The sequence below is a fragment of the Geotrypetes seraphini genome, chromosome 18 (genome assembly GCF_902459505.1).
Source record: "Geotrypetes seraphini chromosome 18, aGeoSer1.1, whole genome shotgun sequence".
In the NCBI taxonomy this organism is placed as follows: domain Eukaryota; kingdom Metazoa; phylum Chordata; class Amphibia; order Gymnophiona; family Dermophiidae; genus Geotrypetes; species Geotrypetes seraphini.
In genome coordinates, this window is record NC_047101.1 from 9,281,377 (window position 1) to 9,301,493 (window position 20,117).

Here is a 20,117-nt window from a genome sequence, read left to right on the forward strand (position 1 = left end):
AAGCCTTTTGACAAGAAAGAGTTTAACGTATCCACTTCTTTTTGTTTTTAGCAGTAGCGAAGCATTCCTAATGCCTCACGACGCCATTGATTGATGCACAGAAATGGTGCAGTGCTGATGTCAGTTAAATGTCACAGGGACTCTGCTTTCTGTAGTGATCAATTCACAGTGTATTTGAGGGGATTTGTGTTTTTAGAAGATACGGCAGTCTGACATCAGCCATTCAGGCACAGTGCCTTGAATTATCACTGGGGATCTGTCATGCAGTAGGGTAAGATGAATGCAGCTTTGATCCTCTGCCAAGAAAACATTTGAAAAGAACATCACATTTTAACATTACAAACAGGAATGTGCTCTTGCAATGTTGCCTCAAAAAGCATGGTTTAAAAGAACCTATCCTTCAGGAAAGAGGTGCTGGGTATTTTTTTCTTTCTTATTGTGGCATTAGGAGGCTGGACCACCTGGTGCTCTTATTAGTGATCCCTGGGGAGTGGCATACTATATTAGCCATGCTTTGTAATACAGTACTCCCCCCTGATATTCATGGGGGTTCTGCTCCAGGAACCCCCACGAATGCTGAAAAACCGCAAACGTTTCTTAGCGGGGGGAGACAGGAGAGGGCAGCCAGAGCACCGGCGAGTGAAGGAAATCATTAAAGGTGTGACATGATCATATTTGTGTTTACCGTATATCAGTTTAGCCACCATATTCTGGATAAGTTGTAGCCTCCTCAAATTATATTTACTTAAGAAAGAAAGAAGAAGTTGCCCCCACTGAGTCAGACCAGAGGTCCATCTTGCTCAGCGGTCTGCTCCCGCGGCGGCCCATCAGGCCTAGTGCCTGAACAATGGTCCCTGATTAATTTTGTAACTTACCTCTAATCCCATCCCTATAATCTACCTCTACTCTTATCTGAACTCCTCAATCCCTTTGTCTTCCAGGTACCTATCCAAATCTTCTTTGAACCCCTGTATCGTGCTCCTGTTTAAACAAACGTAAAGCGAGTTGCCATAGTCCAACTGAGATAAAATAGTGGCCTGGACCAAAACTGCAAAATGTTGCTGAAAAAAAAGATGATGTACTCTTTTAAGCATCTTTAAACTGAAAAAGCATTTTTTAGTAACATGATTAATTTGATTAGATAATGAGGGTGAAGAATCCAGAATGAAACCCAGAATTCTAGATGTCTCACCATATCATGTTTTATCATATTGTATTTTTACCATGCTTTGTAATATTATGTTTTGCCATCTTTGTCAGACTTGCCCCAGGTACATTAGATAGATTGTGAGCCCACCAGGACAGACAGGGGGAAATGCTTGAGTACCTGAATAAATTTATGTAAACCCTGGGAGAACGGTAGAGAAAAGCGAATGAATGAATAAATACATCCAGTAGAATGTTCTAAATGAAATATGTTTTATTAATATTATAAAAGTAATAATTTGTTATTAGCTGGCTTTCTGATACTAGAAAAGTGTTATCATTTAACAATATTGTACTTTGTGTACTTTAACTGTATAATGCATATATACAAATATCTCCCCCCTCCCCGCGCAAGAGGTTTTTAGTACCGGTTGGCACACTGAATGCTCCTAGGAACTCTTTGACCATCAGATCAGCGCAGAATATTCAACGCCGGTGCTAAAAACCTCTTGCGCAGTTTTGTAAAAGGGGGGGATAATTATTTTATATTCTGTCCTTTAATTACCTCTCACCCTGTTTTTCCATTGGTTTGGCTTCACTTCTCTCTTGGGGAGCCTTCAGGATGAGTTTGGAAATCAGCATGAGAGAGATCAGGTTTTTTTTTCATCTGATCTGTTGAGCTGTCCCATTGCCAGTTCAATGCTTCATAGCTTTCAGATGGCTAAAATGTCATTTATTTTCATCTTTTTCAGTTTTGGCAAGCAGTCTGGTGGCAAGAGAGGCTGTGAATGTATTGTGCTAGAACCTTCTGAAATGATTGTGGTAAGCATACATTTGATACAGTCTTAATTATACTTCATACAATTGATGCTTTTATTATATTTTTCATTACATAGCACATTTTGGGGGTTTCCGTGAATTAATCCTTGCTGATGGCTCTCAAAAGCTTATCAAAGATATATTGCAACTTGGTTGTTGAACCTTACTTCCACATATCTTAAGTAGGCTAACACAACACTCACAATTTTCTGTTTATTTATAAATGCTTGGTTTTTTAGTCCACCTTTCCCGATCGTGCTTTAGGCTAGTGGTTTTCAACTCAGTTGTTGGGGTTTCAGGATATCTGTAGTGCATACACATGAGAGGTTTGAGTGATTTGCCCAGTGTCACAAAGAACGTGAATAGGAGAAGCAGGATTTGAACTCTGGCTTCTTAAGAACACAGGATAAGCCAGGTAGAGTCAGACAAGGTCCCTCAAGCCCAGGAATTTGCATCTGATGGTGGCCAGTCCAGGCCACAAGTACCTGGCAGATCCCAAAAAAAGAGATCCAATTTCTCATTGTTCATATCCAGAGATAAGCAACATCTGCATGCAGTACTAAATATCTCACCTTGATTTTTAATGGTGAAAAAGTGAGAACTTCTCCCTGGGGTATGGCTGGTATTTTTTTTTTTCTTTTGAGGGGTGTAGTGGCAGACTGGATGGGCCATTTGGTCTTTATCTCCCATCATGTTTCTATGCTTCTAACTCATAATTGCTGCTCGTGCCAGCCCAGAGACGTCCCTCTGATGCAATTTCCTGTTTCTACAATGACAGGAACAGGTCAGAGAGAAGGCTCTGGATTGATGTGAGTAGGGCCATTCCATGTCAAGGGGTCTAGGCCTCTCCACTTGACTATCTCAGAAGTTGATGAATTTTTTACTGGAAGTACAATAGGACATGAAATCAATATGTGCAAAGTCTTAGAGCAGGATCTCAACTTCTCCCAAAGTTAGGAGCTTCGTTATTGGGGCCATTTTTTTTGTTCGTGAAAAAACGTCAACTTTTGGTTCAGGTTGTGGAAAGGATAGTTGCTTGACCAAGCTAAAAGTCATATTTCTAGTACAACATTTTGTGCTGAATCTAAATATACCACTCAGATCATTGGTGCATGCTTTGGGGATCACAAAGTTGATGAAAAAGTTTATCGTGGAATGCACAGTCAAATATTTGACACAACTTAGCTCCTGAACAGAAAGCACAATAGGGTTCAGATTTTAGGAACTGGAAGAGAATAAGGTCTGTTACTGTCCCATAAACCTTTAGACTCACTACACTTTTCGTATATGAGATAAATCTTAAGATTAATGAAAAAAAGTATGCAAATTTTTGCCTATATTTAATGTCATATATCGCAACTGAAACAGAGACAAATCCTTTTCTTCAGTGCTCGGAGATTACTTGATGTCAGACCATGGGACAAGCCTGAGCAGATGAACGTCTGTATTTTTCTCCTCTAATCATCGCACTGACTTTTGAATTGTAAATACTTTCAAAATTTTATTTTTTAAGGTTGTGTTAACCACAGTTTTATGTGACACATATGAAGTATTAGCCACTTCTAGTTTGTTTCTTTTGCATGTACAGTACTACATATTTAATTTTAGAAGTGTGCTACGAGATTGTATTTGTTTCCCTAGTTTTTGGGATATATCGCAACTGTACATCCTCCAATCTTTCTTTCTTGCACCATTTGAAAGAGCAAGTTTTTGGCTACAAAACTCACTGAGCCACATTTTTGACCCACTAGTCCTAATAGCTTAAAATAGGCCTGAAAGTACACCAAGGTTTCAACCTGCGTTTAATGTTAAAGTATTTTGGAGATGTAGTCAGACACTGGAATAATGAGAGAAACGTTGAATTGGAAATTTGTGGCTTTCTAATAACTGTAATTTTTTATTAGGACAAAAAATTAATGCGATCAAAGGAACAGTATGGCGAGGAAAGAGTAACAATTTCAAAGATAAATTGTGTTTCACTATTACTTCAAATGCTGCTCATCTTGCATCTAGCTTGAGTACATTGTCTTAAATTTGTTGTCAATATTGGAGAACACAGTTCGTGATTAGCTGTGTTACTTTCCTGTTGAGGTTGTCATTGGAGCTTCAAGAACCCAAAAAATATCTTCCTCTGAAACCTATACGATATTTTTATTTTTATTTTTTTTTAAAGTGCTAATGAAAGGCTTGAGCAGGACCTTGTGGATGCAAAAAAGTTAATTAAAGCATCATTGTGTTCTGAGGAGATTTCAGAGATATTTCTAATCCACCAATAATTGTCATACTTTTAAGCAACATATTTGCAGGGCTGCAGGTTAACAGGTTGAATAAATGAAGAAGGATTATCAGCTTTATTGTCCATTTTGATGGGACATTTACAAGAGTATATGTCGTAACCTGAGTTAGCGTGGCAAGCCCAAGAAACTTAGACGCACCACACAATTTCACACCTTTAGCTCATTTTCATATTACACAATAGAATGCCAAAGATGTCCTTTTTTACCACTGCATGTATACATATGTGAATAATGCATACATTTGAGACCTAACTTCCTGCCAAAGCAAGGCCAGGTCAAATATGAAACAGAATGGCTTTTGTAGCAAAAATGATACTTTTTCAAGTGATATAAAAAAAATAATAAATTGGACAATGTACAGTTAGATATTTGCACCCCCAAAATGGCCAAAATTTGTCTAAAACACTAATATCATTTCTTTGTATAGCTATATCTTTGCTTCCAATTGACTGCTAGTCTCTTAATGCAAATCCTACAGGCATATCATGTTCCATGACTGCTGGTACTCTTATGACTCAAGTCAAAATATAGGTCAGGAGCAATGAGTTGTCGAAGTAGGCATTACATTTCTTTTATAACATTTTTTGCCTACTTTGCTGGTGCATAAAAGGGGAGGTAAACTAATGTTACATTCCAAACCTTGCACTTGAAGTTAATGCCAGGGGTTGTATTCAAATTTCAATTCTCTTGGAGGCTTTGTTGGGCTGAAGTGGCTGGACAAAGTTGCCATTTTGTGTTACACAGAGCACAGTACTCCAAGAGTGACCTACATTTGACAGCTTCTTAAATCTCAAACCAATAGAGATCCAGCTGAAAAATTTTACATGGTTTCATTTGAGGCTATAGGGAACATCAACACAAAATTTTATTCAATTTGGAGGAGGTCGAATGGGGATGATGTTCAGTATTAGGCTACTTGACATGGAATGACCCAGTAGTGAGTATGAGTTTCTGTTCACTGCTAGAGAAGCAGTGAAGGGTTGAAAAGGTACGGAGGGAAGGAAGGGTGGAATTGAGAAATGATTGGGTCACTGGTGGTGGTGGTGGTGGTGTGGGGTGTTTGAAGAGAGAGATGCTGGGTGGTGTTGTGCCCATCCACTTTAGGCTCAGGTCCACTCAAGAATAGGTATCTGGCTACGCCCTTGTTTTCCACTTTAGTAAATTCAGGTTAGAAAAGTCCAATATTTTGATAGTTGCAATTATTTTAACTAGGAAATCACCTGTGCAGTCATAAAGGCTTCCCTGTGTGTGTGTGTTTTTCTTAATAAACACAAACTTGAACTCTCCAACGTTTCATCAGTGTTGGTGTGAGATATGTTACTCAGTCCACATCCTTCTTGTTTTGAAGAGAAGAGTAGTGTATTTGATAACTGCAAAGGTTTGACCTCTAACATAAAGACACAGGAAGTCTATTCATTCTTCTTAACACATATTTGTCTGCCACCTTTTGCCCAATTTTAAGGCTGTTGCCACATGAATGCAGGAAATTTTGGTAGCAGAGGCTCTTAACTGAGCATGGTATTTGAAGAACAAGTTAAGAAAACTCAGAAGGAAAGGTGTGGGGAGGAGTTTGCTCACACTTTTCTCAATAGTTCAAGGAAGTGCATTTTTTTTTTTTTTAAGGTGCTGGTACTCTATACCAGTGGTTCCCAACCCTGTCCGGGGGGGACCCCCCAGCCAGTCGGGTTTTCAAGATATCCCTAATGAATATGCATGAGAGAGAATGGTTCAGAGTTGGTCATATTCATGGACAGCAAGATCATTATTACAGGCAGTCCCTGAAATACATATGCCTGACTTAAATATGACTCGTACTTAAGAACACAATTGCGGCTTCATTTAATTTCAATAAGCAGCATTTCCAGTGGCATAAACTTCATTTCTCCTGCATTAGATTCAGGAATGATGCATGGCCACATTAAGAACAGTGTGTGATTGTTCATGCTGTCCCTAAAAGGGAACACTGGTAGGGACAGTTGACCCTTTTCTCAGCTGGGAGCAGAGGTAAGCAAAAAGCATCTTAAAATCTACAAGTTCTGAGTTACATACAAATCCGACTTAAAACCCAGTTCTTAACCTAGGGACTGCCTGTATTGTTGTCCCTGAAGAGCTTACAATGTAAGTCTGTACCTGAAGTATGGAGGGTTAAGTGACTTAACCCTATATCTCAAGTGGTGATTTGAAACCTGACTTCTTTGGTTTTCAGCTCACTTCTCTCATCATTAAGTAGCTACTCCACTTCTTTTTGCTGGTTGCCTTATAGTACATGATAAATTGATTCTGGTGAAATTAGGAATCTTTCTTACTGAATTGTGACACCTTTTTTTAGGGACCTACAGCAAAGTTGCATGTGAAATTTCAGCACTCATCAGCTCAGTACAGAGAGTTTAAGTGTGGTTTAGGTCTGAGTCACCAAATGCACACATTTACCGATTAGGAAGTTGCAAGTTTTCGTTGGGCTTTCTTTGTCACTGTTAATTTTCATTATTAAAAGAAAAACCAAAACCTGGGTTGTGGCCATGGGGGCTTTCCACTATTTGCTCTAGTTGCAATGACAAAGGGAAGCAAGTTATAATGAAGTTCCGGGTCAGTGACCAGGCAGGAAATCCCCACTGCCCTTTATTATATTCAAATTAACACAGCAGTGTGTTTTTTTTATTTTTTTTAACTATAAAACTCCAATTTGCCACTGTTAAAACAACTGTTTTACAAACAGTGGCATAGCGAGGGTGAGAGGCGCCCAGGACGGTAGCGCCCCTCCCCCACGCATCCCTTCCCTTTTTCCATACCTCTTTAATGTTCCCGGCGCGAGCAACAACCCCATCCTGCTGCTCACGCCAACGTTAACTCTTCCTCTGACATCACTTCCTAGGTGCGAGTCTAGAAAGTGACAGAGGAAGAGCTGACACTGGTGCGAGCAGCAGGTTGGGGTTACTGCTCGCACTGAGAATGTTAGAGATGAGGGAAAGGAAGGGGCGCACACGTGGGGGGTGGGGTGCAGTAGGAGCAGGGGGGGGGGAAGGAGGACAGGTGCTGGCACCCTGGGCAGCCCCCCGTTACTACTCCACTGTTTAAAATTATTTAAAACAACTGGGTTTTTTCCCCCTTTTATTTCATTTGCAGCTAGACCTGCCCCTTAGAGTTTTTGTTTTGTTTTAGTTCAGGACAAATATCAGGAAGTGCCCCTTAGAATTAAACTCATCTCACAAAATGAAAATAATAATAAAATAAACTCGCTATTCTCAGGTCTTCTGCCCAGCCATCTTTCTCCCCTTCAATCCATTCAAAATTCAGCTGCATGGCTCATATTCTGTGAGAGCCGCTATACCCGCGTTACCCCTCTCCTAAAGTCACCTTCATGTTGAGATGATTGAACTAGGTTCATTTAAACAATGTTTTAAAACAAATTTTACAATTTTTTTTTTAATTTTTATAAAAATCAGATTACAACTGCAGATTTTAGATTGAATTGAAGCATGAATAATTTCTTTCCCCCTTGTGAATGGTTGCCAGTTTTGCTTCTTTTTTTTTTTTTTTTTTTAAATATTAAATATTTATTTTATGAGGAGTTATGGTTCTCACTTTTCTATGCCTACAGCTTGGATTAGAAGATTTTGTTGTTTAGAGATTTCACTGGTTAATGGCACGTTAATTTAAAGGACCAGAATGTGTTATGGCAGAAGTTAATTATTTTTTTCCACAAAGAGGAGATTAGTGATTCTTCCAGGTAAGTCAGGAAAACATTTTTGGCCCAAGCTTCACGCTGTAGACCTCGGCTTTAATAAACAGGGCTACTGGGATAGATTTTGGATGCCCTGAGCAAGTGGAAACTGCAGTATTAACATTAGACAATAATGAAGGGCTGTCACCTTACTTACAGTGTGTTTGAATATTATCATAAGAAAAAGACTATGTAGCCTTGATATAACCATTTTCTTACTTTTTACTGCTTCTCAAAACTCTTGAAGTGTTTAAAGTATAAAAATTATTTGTATAGCTTTTGTTTTGTGGTCTTCACCAAAAGCAAGGCCTGTCAACATACTAAATTTAAGACTACTGTACTTGGAAGCCAATATCATGCTTAGCTGTAAACACTATGAACACTGGGATATAAATCTTGCTTTTTAATGGCCTACTGAGGAACATTGCTTGTACTTAAGCAATTGGACACATGATGAAAAGACAAGATTTGTTTTCACTACCTAGAACATCTCATAGAGGAGTGACATCTGCACTATGAGGTCTCTGACCTATGCCTTCTGGTGCCCTGATTCACTCAAAGATGTAAACCAAGGAGCAGGCTTTAATTTTTTTAATTAAAAAATGGTTTGATAAAAAAATATTAATGCTTGAAATACATGTCTGTAAACCACTTTGAGTGTGGTTGTAGAACTGCAAAAAGGTGGTATACAAGTCCCAGTCCCTTGAGGAAGGACCGCAGCTCACTGGTTGGGGGATGAAGGGCTGTGGTTCAATGGTTAGGTTGCTGCCTCTACACCCAAAGATCAAATTCTGGTGTATGTTCCTTGTGACCTTGGGCAAGTCACTTAATCTTGAAGTGCCCACCACTTTGAATATCAGCTTTGAAATACCAAAGCAACACAAAGGCTCAGAAGAAGTGTGTGGCAGCCCAAGGGGACTACTTTGAAGGAGATTAGTATAAGATTATTGTATCTGAATACGAGTATTTTTTATGAATAAAGGTCTGATACTTTTTGAACAGCCCTCGTACAAGTCCCCATTCCCTTTCCTTTTCCCTTAATTCCATAACATAGTATCTTCTCATGACCTAGTAAAAAGTTTGGCACAGTGGTTAAAGCTACGTTAGATAGATTGTGAGCCCACTGGGACAGACAGGGAAATATGCTTGAGTACCTGAATAAATTCATGTAAACCGTTCTGAGCTCCACTGGGAGAATGGTATAGAAATGGAATGAATGAATCCAGTCTAAACTCTAATCTTCTCATTTTGTAATATTTGTTTAGGGAGCCTTGGGAATTTCATCTGCTAAATACGTTTTATGTTTGGATTGCCCCTTTTTTTATGCTGCCTAATTATTGTGCACAATGTTGGATTGTTTTTGAATTAATTGTCTGTCTAAACCTACAACCAGGACATTTCAATTCAGATACTCTAAATATGTTTCTACTGCACAAATATAAACCCCTCATTTAAGAACTACTAAATGTAAACTTGGTAGGTTGGCTGTATTGAGACTAATGGGGCTTTTATTTTGTAACACATTCATGCATATAGGTAAATTCAGCCCAAAGTTTGTACCTTGGGCAATAGAGAATACATATGGCTTGCCCAAGGTCAAAAGGAACATCAGTGAAAGAAGCAGGATTTGAACCCTCACTTCTCTGATTCTCAACCTGCTGCTTGAACCAAGAGGCTGCCATTCTGTTCTTGATACCCTCACTTTGAGGCAAATATGATTGAGCTGAATTCCAAATAAAATGGGAGAAAACTGTTGGGCAAACAAAAAAATTAAAGGAAACATGGAAACGGAAAGGGGAGGACCAGGGCGTCAGGAGATTTGCTTTTTCATCTAAAAGTCCTCATAAAGATGTCCTCTCAAGAAATGTTTTTTTTCCCCAAGAAATCAAAGCAAGCAAAGGAAGGATGCTCCTGCTTTTTATAGAAACAGGAAATCCTTGAAGCCAGAACACAAATAATTGCGGCTTTTTTTGGAGAAGCCTATGCATGGAATCCCCTGTCCCAGAACTGACTGCTCTCTCTCACTCTCTCTTGCTCTTTCTTTCCCCAAATCAAGGAACTCCACTTTATGTTTAAATTAGACATACACATTTGATGTCAGGTTCATTATTCTCACGGTATGCACATAACTAAAAATACTCAGACAAGTGTCAGGTCCTGCACTATAAACTTACTGAACCACAAAAAATGCGGGGAGAATAAAGCCTTTGCATAATAGATTTGAAATAGGTCGTCTATTTACCGTTTTATCCGTGGCACTTTTTTAAAGACTCGTCCTCCACTTGCTCAAGGCTATATCCAGGAGCTGTAGAAGAGGAGAAGGGAACGAAATACCGTATTTTTACGCATATAATGCGCATATGTGTATAATGCGCCCATGCGTATAGCATGCAGGAACAAAGCATTTATGTAACAAAAATTTCCTTATAGCGCGCCCACGCATATACCGTGCATGCTCCTCATTGAACTAGAAACTCCTTCTGCCACCCCATTGGTGTGAAGGGGATTAGAATGTTCTATAAGTAACCCGCTGGACCGCTGATTAAATATTAAAATCTGCCAAATAAAAACTTCTGAATTGAAAAACTTAGTCTCAACTCTATCGTAGCGGGGCAATTTGAGTTCGACCAGGTGAATAGGGGCGCTTACATTCATAAAGTCGGCCCACTGACCAAACCAGTAGAAGGATTAACAAAGACCCGGGATGAATGGAAAGACCGGTTGACTTCAGCCTACAGAACTAAGGGCTAAAGGAATAAATGTAATAGGATGTCTTTGCTGCAAACTGGCGTATGTAGGTTTACTGCACCCCACAACTGTATATTATAACATTGTTTATGATGACCCCTTGTTATCAGAATACTTTTGGCGTACAGCAATGTTTTATTTCTACCAATGTCACTGGGGTAAAGGTGAAAATAGTCATTGCTGTGAAAATATCCTTTAAAAGTGACTATGTAACCTGTACAAAAAATCGCCAAACGTATTCTAATAACAAGCGGTCCTCATAGACGATACAGTCGATGCTGTTGCGATCCATGCGGCGGCGACGCTGTCTCTGCCATATGGGCATCGCCGAATGTGGTATCAGCAATGTAAAAAAAATTGTATAACACGCTCACGAATATTACACGCATGGTTATTGCGCGGTTTGTAAAATCGTGTATAGCGCGCGCATTATATGTGTAAAAATACGGTACTTAGAGAAAAGAAATCTCAGCATTAAGGACGTGCATTTGTTTGAAATGACATAAGAAATGTTATTGTCATTTCCTATGTTTTATCTGATAAAATTTAAGCCAAACTGACAGGGAATAACCGTTTTTTTCCCTTTTTCAGTAGTGTTCAAGTAGTTTTCCCTATTGCTGAAATCGTACACTTTGCAGAGCAGTAGAATGATGGCATTGCCCTTGAAGCAATGAATTAAAGAAAATTACAAAGAAAATGAAAATATCTGACTTGAACACCCTTACTCAGCATCAGGTAGCTCAGATTTGCTAACGTTTAAACTAGGTGCCGACAGAGTTTTGGTTTTGACACCGAAACTAGTCCGAAATTCATTTTCAGCTATGTTTTGGTTTGGGCCAAAAATGCTAGTGCATTTAAGGCTGAAACCAACCCCCTGCCCCCAATCAAAATCACCATTCTCCAACCTTCCATAGGTCTTCTCAGGCATACCATAGAAACTTTGATGGTCAAGTAGCTTAACTGGGGCAGGGGTGATCCCCCTGCCATTTCCACTGTCAAAATGGCTGCCGAGACCTTCAGTGGCAGTCTCGGCAGCCATTTTGATGGTGGAGATGGCAGGAGCACTAAGGATTGCTTCCCCCAGTTTGGCTACTAGACTACCGGAGCTTGGAGAGGGGAAGGGAGGGTAGATGCTAGGCCAGCTTCAGCTAAAACTGAAAAATCTGGTTTCAGTTGACCTCTAGTTCAAACCTCCACTACAACCTCCACACTTCTGACATCTCTAAATTACTGACCAAAACAACAGACATAAAAGAGTTCCGCAAAGAAATAAAAACACTACTGTTCAAAAAATATCTCCCATCACTCTAACCACCGCCCAATGAGTTCCCAATCAACGACTTCGGAATCACTCATCCATATTACCTCTTTGTCTGTGATCAAGAATATACTGTAACTCTTCTACACTACACCCGACTTAACTGATCGAGTTGACATGTATTACTTCTGTAAAATGCATTATCTTCTACTATATGTATTATCTTCTGAAATAAGTAATATCTTCTGTGAAATTGTAATATCATAACTCTTCACTGTTCCTGTAACTTACTCCTATCCTGAAATGTAATTCTACTGGAATATTCCCAGATATTTTCTATATTGTAATCCGCCTAGAACCGCAAGGCACAGGCGGAATAGAAATCCCTAATGTAATGTAATGTAATGTAAGTAAGATGACAGTAGTGACTTTTGTTTAGATTTCTTTTGCTGTGGGTTTCCCAAACTTGTCCTGGTAACTACACAGGTAGTAGGATTTTCAGGCCATATGCAGTGAATGTAAATTAAATATTTGTATGTAAATTTAGGCTCCTAGTTTATGCATATCTGTCTCATTCATTGTGGGTATTCTGAAAACTCAACTGGTTATGGAGTCAAAGGGATTGTTCTGCTTTTGTTCATTTTAGGCTTCCAGAATAAAACAAGACTTGCACTAAATAATTTGTTAATGCATTAGTGTGCATGAACGGTTAAATTAGATGGGAGAAGACCAAGCAAGACCTCATGGCTCATTTTCTAGATTTCAAGTTTATTCTACAAATAATGTGTCTTATAAACTGTTTCGGGTGTAGGAAGATCCAACATTTCTTTGCTTTTACATCATTGTCTCAAGTAGGAAGCAGTACTGCTTTAATCGTACTGAAAATTTCAGAGCAAACCATTGAGGGTAAACGTTTCTTTACTTTAAATGTGCTCTCATGGGAGAGAATGAATGTTTCCTGCCAAAAAGAAAGAAATGGTTTTCTGCTAGAAAAATATTAGCTGGTAAGGGAAAAGAAAAAGTTAACATTAAATTAATGAAAGCATTTGACCTGTAAGGAGATGTTTGTTGCTGGCAAGTGACTTTTCTGTGAGGGGCATATATACTCATTTTTTTTTTTTACTGTTTCCTGGAAGGAAATGGCCTCTAACTCATTGTAATAACATTGCTACGTCTTCTGAAACAGTGTGAGACACTCCAGAAGCTCACACATTTGCTGCTTTAGGGGGACTGAGTTTTTTGGGTCACAGTCCTGCATGTTTTCTTAATGAACCTGTTCAAGGTTCATAGACTCTCATTGCTATGGAAGAACTGGATGTTTAATCAGGATCCTGAACATGTGTTCCAGGTGGAAAACACCAAAGAGCATGACGAGAAGGCCTTGCACAGGGACACGATCCTCAGGCAGTCTCGCCGCAGATTTAGGAAAATCAACCAGAGGGGAGAGCGCCAGACCATTATAGACAACGTGGACACCAGCAGTTACCTCTCTGTAAGTACTGCTTTTGTGGGAGGGGATGCTGGTTTTATGTTTGTTTATTTTTGCTTGATTATATCATTTTTACTAACTGGGGTTTTTTTTTTTCTGTGGCTGTGTTCAGGAGGGACATAAAAGGCAGAATTGCATTTAAATCCACCTTTACGGCCCTACAGTTTTAAACTTTATGTTCCACTCATTTCTGTACATCTATAAATATTAAGTGTTTTGGGGCAGGAATGGCTCAAAAGCAGCAAATGGGACTTTTGAATTGCCATGTTTGTATCTCTTAGCAGTTTCTCAGAATGTTGGGGGCCAACAGGATTGGGATGGGCTTATTAATGTTATCTAAGCTCATAATCTGTGCATTTAGTTGATCTGTGAAAGGGTCGAGAAATTGTTTGAAGAAATGACTCCTGTATTTCCTCATATATAGGCCACAGCAAACTGCGATCTATGTTTTAAAACCGGTAGATAAGCCGCCCCAGCCGATCTCATTGATATATTACCTGCTGGACGGCTGCCTCCTCGAATCTCTAGCGCTGCAGGGCAGTTGCGATCTTTTTAGCATCTAGCCTGGCCCCGCACCGCTTGCTGATTGGAATTGTGAATACGGCCCCCCAGGTGGTTGTAACACTGTAACTAGTGAAATTACACTTGCTTTAACCTCTGCTTACCTGTTATACTCTTACTTCACCGTGGGTGAACAGAATAATATGAAAAGAAGTTTTGAAGGTTTTATTTGTTAATTAGCTATGCATGTTTTGGGGGTTGGGGTTCCCCCCCCCTGGTTCTCTTTGGTACAAAGTTGTTCCTTGTGTACAATTAATGACGACATGTTTCTGTATATTGAGATGGCAGATGACAGCATTGTCTTGTTTATGTGACTTGAACTGAGTCTCTGGGTGACACTGTGTTAATCATACTTTGCTGTTGCTCCAAGAGGAGCTGGAAATTCAGCCATTACTCTCAGGAAATGTGCACATTGTAGATCAAACCATCCGCATTAGAATACAAAAGCTGTCAGAGAAGTGATGGGGGTTTTCTGGGATGTTTCTATCTGATTGTGCCGTAGACAGCAGTAAAATGGATAGAATGGGTGCTAATAGTGTTGGTGACTAGGGGTGATGCAGAGGGGCTCGCGGTAGAATGCATTTGCTTTTACCACAAATGTAATACCTCATTATACAGGAAGCAAAATGCATGCGGAGGCATAGTAAGGGTTGGGGGGAGCAGGGGGGTGGTCCACCATGGGCATCATGTTGGTGGGGGCACTGGCACCCCTTCTCCTCTCCGCCCGTTGCCACGTGCGCCCCCCTCTCCTGTACCTCGTTGTTCGCCATCGTGAACAACAACTTCAACATGCTCCTCGTGACCACATCATCTCTCCCACTGATGTCACTTCCGGGTGCCGTGCATAGGAAGTGACTTCAGAGGGAGAGCTGACAGGCATTTGAGGAACACGTTGAAGTTTTTTTTGCTCGTGGTGGTGAACAACTAGAGGTACGAGGGAAGGGAAAGGGGGCCACGCGCTCGTGACGGGGGGGGGGAGTGCGGAGACGAGGGAGGGGGAGAGGAGTCACTGCCCTAGGCATATCTCACCCGCGCTACATCACTGAGTACATGCAAATTTTATGACCGATAAATGTGGGAGGACTATTCTAGATGCATATGCACAAGCAATAAGAACAGCTTGTTGGTATGTCCAGACCAAAAAATGAAAGTGTCAGCACAATTAGTGTTGCTTGTCCGGTGCCTAAATATAAGCCATGCACAAATTGTTTTCCACTTGAAATTTCAAGAGGTTCACATTTACTGTAGATGCATAAGAACAGGTGCCAGCGTGTGCTTTCATTTTCAGTTTTGTTCGGGCATGTGCACATACTTACATGTTTGTTATTTACCATCTGCCTTTCAAAACTTGCATGAGCTTCTTTCTGCTTGCAGAAGACAAAACCAGCACTTTAATTTGAAAGATGTTGTATATACTTGAATATAAGCCGAAGTAATCTTGCCCCCCCAAAAGGAGGAATAAGGGTTGACTTGAATATAAACCAGTGATTTATATTCAAGTACTAGTACAGGGTAGAAGCGATCCCCTCTTCCCTTCCCTGGTGTCCTGTCTGCTGGCTCTGCAGCCAGACAGGTAGACAATCTTCCCCCCCCCCTTCCCAGCAGGCCTGCAGTACTGCCCTGGTGGTCCAGGGATGCAGACAGACAGTCAGTCTGAAACCCCCTTCCCAGACCCACCGCGGACCTCCAGTATTGCTCTGCTGGTCCAGTAGAGCAGGGAACCGGAGCTGCCTTCATTCCCTCCCTCCTGGTGATTTTGTGCAACTAGCCTGCCCCTCCCTTGCAGGTCTATCTTAGGCCCCTGGTGGTCCAGTGGTGAGATGGGGCAGGAGCGTTCTTTTTATGCTCTTGTCTGGCACTCTCTGTAGTGAAAAAATGACTGCTGCGAGATCCCGGGCAAATTTTGTGAGATTGCGTGAACTTTACTGCGGGATCTTGCAGTACTCATTTTTTCACTATAGAGACTGCCAGGCAGGAGCGTGAAGGGATTGCCCCTGCCTTGCCTCACCGCTGGACCACCGGGGACCTAAGATAGACCTGCAGGTGGACTGGGAGGGGCAGGCTAGTTGTACAAAGTCGCTGGGAGGTAGGGATTGACAGCAGCTCCAGCTCCCCGCATCACTGGACCACCAGAGCAGTACCAGAGGCAGGATGGTGTTAGCTTGAATATAAACTGAGACTCCCATTTTTTTAGCCCAAAAATCTCGGTTTATATTCGAGCATATACATAAGATATGAAATCCTGCTCACTTTGCCACTTTTAATGGGTGCACAGTGTACTCTCTGCACAACACAGAATACCTAAATTACCTCATCGGCATATATTTTCATAAAATATGTGTCTGTCTTCTGCACAAGTTAACACCTGCACACACATGTTCTCTGCATTCCTCAGCTCAATCCCTGATTAAGCCTGCAGCTAAGATCATAGTTGCTTTCTGCATCAGCCTCTGTGTGTGTGTGTTTTTGTAAGGGAAGATTTGCCTCTTTGTAGGTGATACCAAAATCTGCAATAGAGCAGACTCACCTGATGCTGTGAATTTATTTATATTCCGCATATCCTACAATTAATTCTATGCGGATTACAAATTATTCAGGTACTCAATCATTTTTCCCTATCTGTCCCAGCAGGTTCCCAGTCTATCTAATGTACCTGGGGCACTGGGGGATTAAGGAGCAGTGCGGGATTTAAACCCACAACGCCAGGGTGCTGGGGCTGTAGCTCTAACCACTGCACTACACATTCCCCACATGAATAACATGAGGAAGGACCTAGTGAAGCTTGAAGAGTGGTCTGAAATTTAGCAGCTAAAATTTAATGCTAAGAAATGCAAGTTCATGCATTTGGACTGCAAAAGACCATGGGAAATGAAGGGGGTGAAGAACTTTTGTGTACGAAAGAGGAGCCGGGACTTGGGTGTGATGATCTTAAGGTGGCAAAAACCAGAAGGATACTAGAGTGCAAAGGGAGGGGTATGGCCAGTAGGAAAATGGAGGTATTTATGCCCCTGTGAAAGAGTCTGGTGAGACCTCATTTACAATCTATAAACAGGATGGAGTCGGTGCAGAGGATGGTTCCTAAAATGGTGCGTGGTCTTCATCAGAAGGCTTATGGGAACAGACTTAAAGATCTCAATATGTTTACTTTGGAGGAAAGGCGGGAGAGAGGAGATATGATAGAGACATTTAAATACCTATGTCACATAAATGCGCATGAGGTGAGTCTCTTTTCATTCGAAAGGAAGCTCTGGAATGAGAGGGCATAGGATGAAGTTAAGAGGTGACAGGCTCAGGAGTAATCTGAGGAAATGGTGGCAGATGCATGGAACAGTCTCCCAGTAAAGGTGGTGGAGACAAAGACTGTTTGGATTCAAGAAAGTGTAGGTCAGGCACATAGGATCTGTTAGGGAGAGGAGGAAATATTGGATGCTGAAGATGGGCAGACTGGATGGATCCATTTGGCTTTTATCTGCCACCGTGTTTCTAATTAGCATGTTTCTGTTTTGAAATATTTACTGTACCTGAATATAACTCTTTGTTCATATACTGATTGGATGAAAGGAAGAGAATATTAGGATGATTTTGTTTTGTTTTTTGTTGCATTTTATGTATGTTTCGTTTGTGACTCATTTAGGATTTAAGTGGGAAAGAAATTTTAAAATAAAAAAACAAATTCAGACAAACAAATGAAATCAAGTTGAATTTTTAAGTTGACAGTTAACACTAAAGGAGCCCTAAGGAAACAATTTCAACCTGACAGACTTAATATTTTTTCTCTCGATAAGCAGTATTGAGTCTGGCATAATATGATGGCACTGGGAAGGAATGGTTCTCCCACAAGTCAGAACTAAGTGTAAAGGGAGGGCAGAGAAAAAAAAAAGCATTTAAATAATTAGGACTTCCCTAAGGCAGATCTCAAATGGATTAACTTGGTCCAGTTTAAACTTATCTTGACACTCCTCAGGGTTATCTTGTAAATTTGGTCTAATCCTGTTTTGATGTCCTTCCATGACCTTTGATGTGATCCATGGGCATTAGGCTCATTTTACAGTGATATCATTGTCCTGTGTGAAGAAAATGCTATCCTGAGGGGTTTCCTTCGACTTGTCAAGAAATATAAGTGGCCCCTTGAGTATTCGTATAATGTCTGCTTGTGCATGCTCATGCAGTACAAAAGATAAATGTTGCTTGTTTGCTCTGCATTCTGAAGTTGGTTTTAAAGATGCATTTTGACTTGTGGTGATTGGAGTGAAATGCATTTGTAAGGTGTTAGAGCTGAAATACTACATAGCATAGTTGACTGGAGTAATTGGCACCCATTCTGTAGCTTTTTCACGCTATTGCCATCATGTGCTTTGGAAAACGCCATCCCATTCCACAGTGGGAAATAGAAAAATTGTTACTCCTGGATCCCCTTTGTTGATCAAAACCAGACACGTGAATAGTTAAGGAGAGATGAATTAAAATATAGGGATGAGCAATTGATATTTAAAGCACAGGATATCAGATTATGGATAAGATGGTTCACGACAAGTATAGGAAAGTAAACTGGTACAACAAACACCTGTATGTAGATTCTGTAAGAGAGTGCTGGAATGGCCATTCATCTTATAGCAGGCTGTGAAGTTTTGATGGCAGAAAATTTCTGTACAAAAAGGCATAACTAGGTGACATGTCTCATTCATTAAAACTTGTCCAATATAATGCTCTTCTAGACTCAACTACATGGACCTCAGTCCAGGAACCAATTTATCATTGGGTATGTAGGCACACATTTCTTCATTGGTCTCTAATATTTTTATTTTGTTATCTAATTGCCCAAAATTTTAAAATTTCACCACAGTCTTTTATAATTTTAAACATCAAGAAATTGGACATGGTTGGGAACCATTGTTCTACACAACTCGTGTTTAGAGGAGAATAACCAGACCATACCGCACAACATTTTGCCTCTTCTTCTCTCCCTTCATCTAATAATTCCTGTTGCAATGGTGGTGTCTCGGTCTATACATGCTCCTGCCTTCACTGTTTCGTGCATTCTATTGTTGCTGCTTCCACCACCATTAGTCATCTGCTTGCTTTGAACCGAACTTTCAGAAAAAAAATTTTTTCTTTTCTTTTTGTAAAGACTACTGGTTAGGAACCACTGGCTTAAAATGCATCAGCTTCTCCTGAAGTGAACTCTGTGGCCTGGTGAAAAACAGCCGTGATGGATATAGAGGGTTCAGTGATGATTTTACTTTAAGTTCTACATGCACAATGTATCAGCTAAGAGCAAAAGAGTGAAAGAAACACAGCCAAGAAAAAAAGAGCCCATTTGGTTCTTGCATTTGTTTTGTGGGTTTGCTTTTTTTTTTCTTTTCCTCTGCAGAAAAGAGAGATGCTGTGTCTGCGGCCTGATCATTTCCTGACTAGTCTGTGAGCCGCAGGCAGTTTTAATCTTATGTTCTAAGAGCTAAATAAAGGCTGCAGTTTTGCATGCCTTTTTACCCTTGCTCATTTCTGTTATTTTTTTTAAGCAAAGGGAAACGAGCACGTTATGCAGGGGACTTTTATCGGGCAGCATAGATTGATTTTACGAATTGATAGATGCAAATATTTTGCAGGGCTGATGACTTTGATTTGCTAGCAGGGGTTGGGAGATAGAAGAGGGCCGGGGCCTCTCTCTCCCATACTTACTGTTGTTGAATGATAGTGTCAGACCTTACAGAAAGATGTGCATTTCTGACATGGTATCACTTCAATGGTTGTGTGGGAGGATGAGTTTGCATGCAAAGTGACTTGGAGGAGGGGGCTGGGAGAAACTGGACTGCTAACATATTAATCCAAGATAAGGACCTGAAATAACGTATAGGTTATAAAGATTCTATACACTGAGTCTATAGCCTTTATATGATACTTCAACCTCCTAGTTTATTTTTCACTTGAGAGAGTTTGTTGATGAAATGGGGTACCATATGAACAGTTTCAATTGAAATAGGAGCTATATGGTACATTTTAGCTACATATAAAATCGCGACACTAGCGTGTAAATAAATTAAAAAAAAAAATTTTTGTGGATTATCCAACATACCCCCT

General features: G+C 40.4%; 1 protein-coding gene across 5 annotated transcripts in view; it reads left to right on the plus strand.

Annotated features, from left to right (window-relative positions):
* RAPGEF6 (Rap guanine nucleotide exchange factor 6) overlaps positions 1-20,117 on the plus strand; it is a 251,129-nt gene that overhangs the window by 81,104 nt on the left and 149,908 nt on the right. For all 5 annotated transcript variants that reach the window (XM_033926955.1, XM_033926960.1, XM_033926957.1 and 2 more), the window contains 2 exons: positions 1,899-1,968; positions 13,338-13,481. In XM_033926955.1, the coding sequence (XP_033782846.1) occupies positions 1,899-1,968; positions 13,338-13,481 (214 nt within the window). The remainder of the gene's footprint in view (positions 1-1,898; positions 1,969-13,337; positions 13,482-20,117) is intronic.